Source organism: Osmerus mordax, chromosome 17 (genome assembly GCF_038355195.1).
Source record: "Osmerus mordax isolate fOsmMor3 chromosome 17, fOsmMor3.pri, whole genome shotgun sequence".
Taxonomy (NCBI): domain Eukaryota; kingdom Metazoa; phylum Chordata; class Actinopteri; order Osmeriformes; family Osmeridae; genus Osmerus; species Osmerus mordax.
In genome coordinates, this window is record NC_090066.1 from 6,448,770 (window position 1) to 6,459,294 (window position 10,525).

General features: G+C 41.0%; 1 protein-coding gene across 2 annotated transcripts; it reads left to right on the forward strand.

Moving 5' to 3' along the window:
- Positions 1–302: 302 nt before the first annotated feature.
- syt10 (synaptotagmin X) lies at positions 303–9,593 on the forward strand. Of its 2 annotated transcripts, none has more exons than XM_067254518.1 (7): positions 303–513; positions 1,731–2,133; positions 3,852–4,413; positions 7,330–7,450; positions 7,862–8,033; positions 8,694–8,823; positions 9,522–9,593. In XM_067254518.1, exons 1-7 carry the CDS (start codon positions 327–329, stop codon positions 9,591–9,593), a joined length of 1,647 nt encoding a protein of 548 aa, XP_067110619.1. In that variant the 5' UTR covers positions 303–326. The 2 variants fall into 2 exon arrangements, with proteins under 2 accessions (XP_067110619.1, XP_067110618.1); XM_067254517.1 differs by having other exon boundaries at positions 327–528.
- Positions 9,594–10,525: the final 932 nt, after the last annotated feature.

Consider the following 10,525-nt stretch of genomic DNA (forward strand, 5'->3'; position numbering starts at 1 on the left):
CCATAGACAGTAACAACCGAAACCTATACGATGACATTAGGTAGAGCACAATTAAAATTGAATCACAAACTGAAACTAATTCTGATCGGTAGTCAGTGCTTCAATTCAGTCAATTTCTAAATCCAGTGTTGTCGATGCTGCAAAAGCCTCCGTTACTATTGGACAGTAGTGGGTTGGACGCGAAGGGCTAAGCATCTTTTGTTAATGCGCAAGAGGCGTGAAAGCAGACACACCAGTCATTGCGCAGAGGATATGGATGTGGACGCGTCGCGCGCTCTAATATCTGGTGCGGACAGGCTGCACTCAGCGGCGCTCAAGGTGGCCAAATGAATCACCGCCCTCCCGGCTCGTCCAACGTGCAATGGCTTAACCGGAGAGACATGAGTGTCCGGACAGAGGACAGTATTAGCTTGTGCCAAAGGGCCCTCCAAATTGTAAAGGAGCTGTGTCTCGCCGGGCATGTAGATCGGGAGAAATGTTCGGATATAATTCCCTTTGAAAGCAGCATACCAGGTAAAGGAAACGCAGGTAAATAGGAAATTATTTACATTTTCTATCCCTCTTTCCCAAGATTGCTTTCCCCCTTTGTTACTGTGTTGTTTATTTGGTCTTAAGTGGCTGCTAAGGCGTTTTTTGAGGCGCCACTGTTGGCGTAGTTGTAACTTCAGCTGACTTTCTGAAGCAACTTTTGTGTTTGCTGTAGGTCGATCTCAATCTGTCTGAATTGGGTGGGCCTGGGGGAAATTAATGTACAATGAGAAGGTTGACAATGATTTTGTTGCTTTTATGTTAAATTAAGCTACAATACGATTGGGAAATATTTTGGAGTGGGATCTCCTCACAATATAATGCGGAGTGACTTTCCTTAGGCTGTGTCCGCAAGCCACGCTGAACATGCGCAACAGGTAAAACATAAAAGTAGTCATTCGTGAGCTGAGGCGGATTTTTTGTGTGGTTTTTAAGACACTATCCTCAATCATAATTAGCTACATTTATTTCGATACTCTGATCTACGCCAGCAGAACATAATGTCTGCGATTAGTCATATTGTGTATTGTCTGCGGCCAATACCGTCTGTCAAAGTCTTGAGTCGTCGCACTTGTACCACTTATGAAAAGTACAATTAAGAATTCCTAAAGGTTTAATGTTTGGATGTAAATAACATACGGTGCAATATAATCTGAGTAACCTTAATTGTATAATGGATAAGAGCAAGCAGGCTAAATATATTATAGAAAAGCATTGCTATATAGAAACCTTGTTTAGCGCCGTCTATTGTCTAGAAAATAAAGGTAATGTGGGTTATCATTACAAAACCATGTAGAAAGTGCTTGGCCATGAATCCAGACAAAATTGACTGAAATTATTTTTTTCGTATTGTGATGAAGATCTATGTGCTTAAATAAGATCTGACTTTTTAACCTCCCGTTCCTTTACCAGAAGTGCATTTGCCTTCTCACAGCTTGCTTTCTCTCGTTTTCTCTCTTTCTTGCATGTTTGTCTGTCTCTCTGTCCATCGCTTTCTTATCTATCTTATCTTCCTCTGTCTTGTACAATCTTTCGCTCTTTCTCTCTCCCTCCCTGTCTCTTTCTATCCCTGTCTCTGTCTCTCCCCGCTCCCTCTCCCTGTCTTTCTCTCTCCCTGTCCCTCTCCCCATGTATCTCTTTATTTCTCACGGTCTATCTCTCCCTATCTCTCTCTTTCTCCCTCTCTCCCTGGTTGTTTGTAGACATCTCTGTCAGTCTCCTTGCTGTGGTCGTGGGTTTCTGTGGCCTCGCCCTGTTGGTAGTCTCTCTCTTTGTCTTTTGGAAGCTGTGCTGGCCTATCTGGAGGAGCAAGGCACTCTCATCCCATGCCGACAACAATGGCCTCCGGGTCGGACTCCCCGAAGCTCCTCCACCCATCCTGCCGCCGGTCCTCGAGCCCAAGGTGGCGATGGAGGAGGAGAAGAAGAAGAAGGTGCCGGAGGTCAAGCTAAACGGGCGGAGCTCGGTCAAGCTCCTGGAGGCGGCCATGAAGATCAGCCAGACTTCTCCAGACATCCCCGCCGAGGTGCAGACTGCGCTTAGAGAGAGGCTCAGCCAGCAGGCCAAGATCCAGAGACAGACCACTGAGCCCACCTCCTCCTCCAGGTACACTGCCTCAGGACAGGGCCCTGATCCCTATTGAGCCATCATCCTAAGTGCTCTCGTCCCCACTCCTCTCATCCTCAATGCCTTAATCCCCCAACTCCCATCTCTTTTGCTCTCATCCCCACTACTCTCATCTCCAGTGCCCTCTGCACTGTCCCAATCTGTAAGGCTCTCTGTTCAATCATCTGGCTCTATTTATCCATGAGTGGTAAGGAGAAGGCTGAGAGAATGTGTAAACATGCTCTAAAAAGGCATGCTTTTAGCAAGTTTCAAAATCTAGGAAGAATGTTGAGGCATATCTATGTCTATATATTTATACTTAACAAGCTGTTTTCAAACATGACAAGAGGGAGAAAATATGCTACATTTCCCATGCACAAACAGCACACCAAAAACCATTAGCATGGCATGACAGTCACATGACAGTTCATGACATGACAACCGTTAAGTGACATGATAGTTCATGACCAATCACAACTAGTGACCTTAAAACACTGTGACTGGTGGCATCATGGATGACCTCGGAGGGTCGCCTACCCCCACAGGCTTCTCAAGCAGCGTAACACAATGCCCCCTCATTCTAGTTCAAGCCCTGTAATCACCCATGGCCACATCCTGCATGGGGCGTGCATGTGAGTCACGCTGCCATGGCAACGGCGGTGAACGATCCCTGCAATTAAACAATCAGCTCGCTTTCTCTATGTTTTTGGGGACATTGTTTTAACGAGCACATCTGTAATTTGCCATGCTGTAAGGGGATAGGAGGAACTGTCGTGTTGCAGGGCACAATTCCTACTGAGACCAGCTAAGCAGCTGCAACTGGTCTCTCAGGGGAAGCCATTGTTGAAACGTGCTTGCAAATGTTTGTCATTAGGAACGATGATGCAATTTCTTGAATCTAGACTCTCTTAAATTACACACTGATGAGGCAGGCACCGAAATGGCTAATTTTACGTCGCCACTCCTCCTCATCTCCTACTCATTTAGTATTTTTCTTCTTCCAATTACTCGCAGACTTTTTCTTTGGACGTTAATTGATTTTTCATGCAATCCCTTACAGGCTGTGTTTTTGTAAAAGTTTAATTTGCCGATTGCTCGAGAATCTGAGGACATGTACAAAGTGAACAACTTAGCCTTGTCCCATGTACTGTGTATTCATATAAACATTGCAACAAATGTTATGCAGAAGATCCCTTCATACAGAAATAAGGGATCTTTTAATAAAATATTTGAAATATTAATAAAAAAATCTAACATTGCTAGCTGTAGCAAATTGAATTGTTTCTTTTCCTAAGCTCTTGTTTCATGCAGCCAAGGTTTGGTCATTTTCAACGGGTTACACTGTAGGTTCTTGTGATCTTCTTGTGGCATAGGAAAAATGAGTGCCAGTTGCTAGGTGACACCAGAGGTAAAAAAAGATGAATGGTTTGAACAACCGATGGAACTCATTAGTGAATGGAATCATGCTCAAGATTTTCAAAAATCTTCTGATAAAGATCTGGAATACAAAACTCATGCAGTTCAAGTGCTCTTCTTCACAGCTAAGCCCATGATATCAAGTTGTCTTGATAATCTTTGTGGAAATCACAAGTGAATCTAGGTTTGAATGAAATAAATGAAACACAGTTCATTACCACAGAGTTAGGGACGACATGACAGGCTACATTAGACACTAAAGATTTTGGCCACATTTGATACCAACCTTTTTTCATTCACAGACACAATTCATTCCGCCGCCACCTGCCTCGCCAGATGAACGTTACAAGTGTAGACTTCAGTATGGACACCCTGCCCATCCGCCAATCCTCTACGGTAAGCATCGGACGAATCAAGCCAGAGCTCTACAAACAGAAGTCTGTCGACTCGGAGGACGGGGCCAAAGAACCGGTGGAGACGTGTGGAAAGCTGAGCTTCTCGCTACGATACGACTACGAGGAGCAGGCGCTGGTGGTGACGATCCTGAAGGCCCTGGAGCTTCCCGCCAAGGACTTCACAGGAACCTCCGATCCTTACGTCAAAATCTACCTGCTGCCGGAGAGGAAGAAGAAGTTCCAGACTCGAGTCCACCGCAAGACCCTCAACCCCACGTTCGACGAAGCCTTCTGCTTCCCCGTGGAGTATGACCAGCTGTGTAACCGCAAGCTGCACTTCAGCGTCTACGACTTTGACCGCTTCACCAGCCATGACATGATCGGAGAGGTGGTGGTGGACAACCTTTTTGAGCTGTCCGATCTGTCCAGAGAGGCAGTGGTTTGGAAGGACATTCACGTCGCCACTACGGTGAGTGTGGCCTCATATAACATTCCTTTCAGAACATTTTTACCTAAAGGAGAACAATGTGGGGTCAGGGCTTGGTTGCGAAGAGTTCTGGAGAGTTAGCAATGGTCAGTCAGTGAAGAATTACCCTAAAGTAGATTGCTTCAATAAATAAACAAGTTCAAGTATATGCTTAACTCTTGTGGTGAAAAATCTAAATATAAGTATTTTATATTTTGTGTGTCCGTGCGTGACATTTAATTCAGACCATTTGTCACCTACTCATCAATATATCAACATCTTCTGTTTTAGGATGAGGCCTTATAAGCCATCTAACCTGCCCTGGAATTGATGAATGGTTACCACTTTTTCTCCCTGCTCTGAGTTTGATTATTGCTACTTTGAGTCACCTTCATCACTTAAAGGGTGTGCTTGTTGTTTGCTTGTTTGATTGTACCTGCAATCTATTTTTATCACTAGTTAATCTGGACAACATACTTTCATGGAAATCATAGACATACAGAGTTATAGCCATAACCTCATGTTGCACTGAGTAACAAATGGTTCCATATTTATCTTTCTACAGTTTGATTAAAATGTTTTCCTCCTGCTCAAAACATTTCCACTGGACAACATCAGTCTAAGTGGTTAGGAACTGGGTACAGTGTGGACTGAGTATGATAAGCATTAGTTTAGGAAGTGCTGGTCATGAGCTATTCATAGCTCATTAATGCCTTAAACTAGCCAAATATAGATTTGATATTCCTCAATTTTAATTACCAATATTTCAATTCATGGCATACTTTAACCTACATTATAAGTTCAGTAATACAGTAAATGATATTGTATGCAACATGTCTGTTTCCAGATGTCAGGATAAGGTCATAAAAGTAAAAAACGAATCTGGATTGCGGGCACGTACAAACATATGACAGCACTTGGTTGTACCTGGGGAAAGGAATTTGAGGTTGTAACACTGGTTATTTAGCATCTGATGATTGCCTGGGCATTCATGTGACTGTGTTATGTTAAAGCATAACAATGTCATAAATGGTAAATGGACTGCATTTATATAGCGCTTTTCTACCTTAGCGGCACTCAAAGCGCTTTACAATGTTTTGCCTCTCATTCACACTCTCACTCACACATACCGACAGCAGCGAGCTACCATGCAAGGCGCCGGCCTGCCCATCGGGAGCAACTTGGGGTTCAGAGTCTTGCTCAAGGATACTTCGGCACATGACCTCGGAGGAGTCTGGGATCGAACCGCCAACCTTGCGATTAACAGACAACCCTCTCTATCCCCTGAGCCACAGCCGCTCCAAAGCCGCCGGCATAGTGTTCCCAGTGACCTGAAATGTCTAAAAAAATTGGCTTCTGAAGTAATTTATAAGAAATGACTTCACCCATATAAACATTGTATAGGACTATGTCTAATAGTACAATTAAGGCCTTACAGGAGCTTTCATACCGTATACTACATTACACATGCTATACAGTATATTATACACATGCTATACCATGTTATAAAGTATACAATTTGAAGTACAGCTTCTTTTAAGGTGAAGGCAGGGGATACATCTCTCATTCCAGGATTATTTCTTTAGGGTAACCCTATTTTGTTTACAGACATAAATGCTGAAAGTCTCTTTGTGTATTGTACTCTTTGTGTTGATAGGTTTCTGCCCTCCACTGTTCTGTCTCCTTCTGTTCTTCTATTATTTGTGTATTGCTTTGTCTAGCTCCATTATCAACCCTCTATGACTGTTGATCCTGTTTATGCAATCTTTTGGCAATTACATTAGCTGAATTGCCATCCTACTGAGGTGGAATAAGGTTATGGCTTTTTGGATGCATTATAACAATGGTAGCCTGCCATCAATTTCCATTGTGACAGTTTTTTTTTACAACCAATTATCTTTTTTCCAATTCACTGTAATTACTAAATTTCAAAGTATCCTTTTCGAATGAAGTATTTATGCATTCCTAATTGACGTTGCTGTTGTCACACTGAGTAGACTATTACTGAGTTGTCGGCATCACAAAGTTCAAGGAGTTGACCTGTTATTTCCAAAAAATGCTAGTGTAGTTTTGTGTTATCAAGTGTTTGATGTTTTTTTCTTCAGTGATATGACTGGCTGTAAAGTCCCACCCAGTCAGCTGGAAAGAGCTAACTACTGTAGTTCAAGGCTCCTGTAGTTTAAACCATGCTATTTCCAGTTCCATGTTGACAACATAATCACCAAATCAGAATAATCTACCAAAACATTACATTAACGATCCTCACCTTGCACAACTGGTGGGTTGTCGCAAGAATTTGGGACAGGAATGGAGATGGGGTAACACGGAGTGTTCACATTCCGATTTATTGTAGACGTGGATTTTCCAGAGCAATTTCCAGAGCATCCACTGCCTGATAATACCTGATTCCTTCATGATAAGTACCTTTGGCATAACCTTTTTACATTGATTATTTAAAATTGATGATTCACTAACAAATCTCATAACATTCTCTGAAATGAAACGGTGGATTCATGGTGGATGAACTGTACTAACACAGAATATAATTCTGTACCTACACTCACATCATGGCCAATAAAACAGTAGCTCTGATGTATTACAGTGATGTATTACAATGATGTCTTTTTGAATCTGTCATAATTTGTGTATATCCACAAGATTGTATTCTCAAAGGCACCATACTCACATGCTCTAAAATGATAATTTCTATGGAGAGTAGAAGTTACTTTATGTTGTTCAATATGCAAATAGAAATATTAAAATACTTTAACAGCATAAGCAGACACTAAAGGGGCCTCCTACGTGTTTTGTAAAACACATTTGTATATTCCACCTTGGGTGAAGTCCCAATTACACAAATGCACGTTTATGCACTTCAATCAATCTAAAATATGAACATGTTCTTTTGTTTGTCTCCAGGAGAGTGTGGACCTTGGAGAAATCATGTACTCGCTCTGCTACCTTCCGACGGCAGGCAGGATGACATTAACCGTTATCAAGTGCAGGAACCTCAAAGCCATGGACATCACAGGCTCTTCAGGTAAGGCTGCAGCAGCACAGATGACCAGAACAGCAACAACAACACAGTATCCTATGATGGAGTAATGACTGCAATGACTCAACTGCAATGTTGCAGTTGAGATTATGTTATTGTTGCTCTGTCTCGGTAAATACAGACTGCTCCTTGGTATTAACATCTGTAAAACTGAAATGTGCACTTCTAGTCTGTGATAATCTGCTGCAATCAAGTCATGCATTTGAACGTCGCTTTGATGAAAACACTTGACAAGTGTAGAAATGTAAACGTATAAAGATAAGAAAAACGGGGGAACATATTTCCATGACATGTCTTTAATGTGTGTGGGGGAGTTCATAGTAATTGAAATGTAAAATCAAATGACAATGAAATGCCATTGCATCTTCCTAAAAAGTGAAGGCATTGTGTCTGTAGACCCCTACGTGAAGGTTTCTCTGATCTGTGACGGGCGGAGGCTGAAGAAGAGGAAAACCACCACAAAGAAGAGCACGCTCAACCCAGTTTACAATGAAGCCATTATCTTTGACATTCCTCCAGAGAACGTAGAACAAGTCAGCTTGTCTATCATGGTGATGGACTATGACCGGTGAGTTGAACATTTCACATAAAGAAAATTGAACTGTTCTGCATACTGAACATAATGATGCCTCAGATTACAGTGTAAGTGGGATCGTACCATTTATGTATAATCATAGCCAACTGCATGGTCAATGAGTTAAGAAGAGTAAGGAAAAATTAAGTGAAGTTGAACTGGAGTAAACTTCTCAAACAAAACTTTCCACTTTAAGTTCTCACATACAATCTAATCATGACCACTAAGTGGATTTCTCCCAGATGCCCCATAATTGACTGATATTAGCAATTAAATGTTGAGAAACATTTAATCAGACTTGAATTTACTGTAATTGTTAGGTTCCATAAGCTTTGTTGTGTGCTGGCAAAGACATCTTGAATGAATCCATTGTCTTGATTCAAAGCTTTTGATTAGCTATCTTTGCTTATATACACTACTGTATGTTTGTTTACCTATTTTTGTGTGGATTTATACGCAGTGGTTTTGAAGACAAAATTGCACAAATTACATAGTGTACTTGATTGTTTTTTTAAATTTCAACAGAGACAAAGAAGCAAAAAACCAGAATGATTAAACATTGTAGAAAATCTGACAAAATGTTATTGTAACATTAGGTTGCTTTAACCCTATGACTCAATAAGAGGCATGTATGTGTGTGTGTCATATCTACAGGGTAGGACACAACGAGGTGATTGGGGTTTGTCGCACAGGCCCAGAGACTGAGGGTCTTGGACGTGACCACTGGAATGAGATGTTAGCTTATCCTCGCAAGCCCATCACACATTGGCATGCCCTGGGAGAGGTAGAAGCCTGTTCTTTTTTCTTGAAAGTAAGAGTAGGTACAACAAGAAATTGCAGGGTTTTCCAGAGCTCTCACTCTGCTTAGCTGCATCACATGGCTATCTAAGCATAGAGAAACATGTCTCGCAGCCAATCACAGAGCTTTGGAAAATACCCTGTCAATTAACACAAATACACAGCTCAATGAGAATACAAGGATGTTGTCTGTGCCAGAATAGAGAGGGAAATCTGACCCTCACTATAATGATCATACAAGGGCAAAATCCAAATTATTAATTGGATACATGGTGTCCTGGTATTAATCCCTGGTTAGTTTGATCAGGGAAATTGATTAAATTAGGTCCCATTACTGGGCTATCTGTCTATCAATCTCTTATTATCTATGCTTGCAGTGTGGGACATCCTCTCAAACACGTGCAAATAAGTGAGAATTCAAATTAAAGTCTTGAAGTAGCTCTGAGAGCACAGTCTATAGCAATGACGTCACAAGACGATATCCTTGATAGACACATTATGACATTAAGAACTCTTATCATGCTTGGACACAGGTTCCATCAATAGTGCTTGTGCATGCACTATCAAGTAGCTTTGCAATTTCATTTTTAAAACAAAATTATGACCAATTAGTTGCAGATAGAGCAAACATCTCGCAATCCTGAAGACGTAAGGATATTAAGCAGTTTCACATTTTCTCCACAGTGGCCAGGAAGAGCAACCAGCTTCGAGAGCCAGGGCTCCTGTCCTTCCCCCAAACCTCCTCTGACACCCTGAGGAAGACAGGTTGAACCAAATACCACATTACCTAGGATAACGTTATTTATTCAGGTGTTATGAGACATTACTCAATTAAATAAAACATTGCACAATATGCAATTCCTCCCTTAAGAGGTTATAGTTTGGGTGAGTGTAGTTCATTAATGCAGTGCCAACAAAACATAATTATCTTCATGAGAAGTTGGTAGATATTTTTTGTTCCAAGTATGGTTAATTTACTGCTTAATTTACAGTACAGAAAATCTGCCTAGGCATTTGATCTGTATCACATACAGTAGGTGAATTAACAAAGTTGCAAGGTTTACATTGAAAATTGTTAAAGAAAATACATTCCAGGACTTAACTTTCATCAATATCCTGCAGTGTGAATTAAGTAAATTGTAATTTAATAATATTGCACAGGAACTTCCTTAAATGGCAAATGTGCTACTGTATGTGAGCATCTTTCAAAGTTCTTTAGTTGCCATTTTCACATTGGATGGTGCAATACTAAAGGGCTCAGCTCGATGTCATGACCTCAACATTGCCTAAGTAGACTGTGAATAAGAAGTCCCCAATATAAACACAGGTGGTCTAAACGTATAGGGCTGGGTGGACATCCTATTTCAGAGTATACACATTATTTTGCCACCTGGCCACTGACAGTCTATGCTTATTTTAACAAAGTACTGTATCAGGCATACAGTATTTGGTTAAATTATTTCCAAAACCTGGTAATTGTCAAAATCACAGTGAAGTAAGTAGCTGAACAGTAGCCAGTATGTAGCAGGCTGTTTTTACATAGTGGAATGTACATTGTGTAGTCTGCAAGGCACAATAACTAAATTAATGAATATTCCCTTTTCAGAGAAAAACAAATAATTTAATTACTAGGCTGTATTCATGTTATGAACAATCAATTATTATTAATCAAAATTAATTAATTAATT

What these genes read in the sequence shown, in the direction of transcription:
- syt10 (XM_067254517.1), top strand. Translation starts at nt 327, where the DNA reads ATGAATCACCGCCCTCCCGGCTCGTCCAACGTGCAATGGCTTAACCGG. An exon ending in GAGCCCACCTCCTCCTCCAG is followed by an intron (nt 2,134 to 3,851) that starts GTACACTGCCTC and finishes TTTCATTCACAG; the next exon opens with ACACAATTCATTCCGCCGCC. An exon ending in GGACATCACAGGCTCTTCAG is followed by an intron (nt 7,451 to 7,861) that starts GTAAGGCTGCAG and finishes TTGTGTCTGTAG; the next exon opens with ACCCCTACGTGAAGGTTTCT.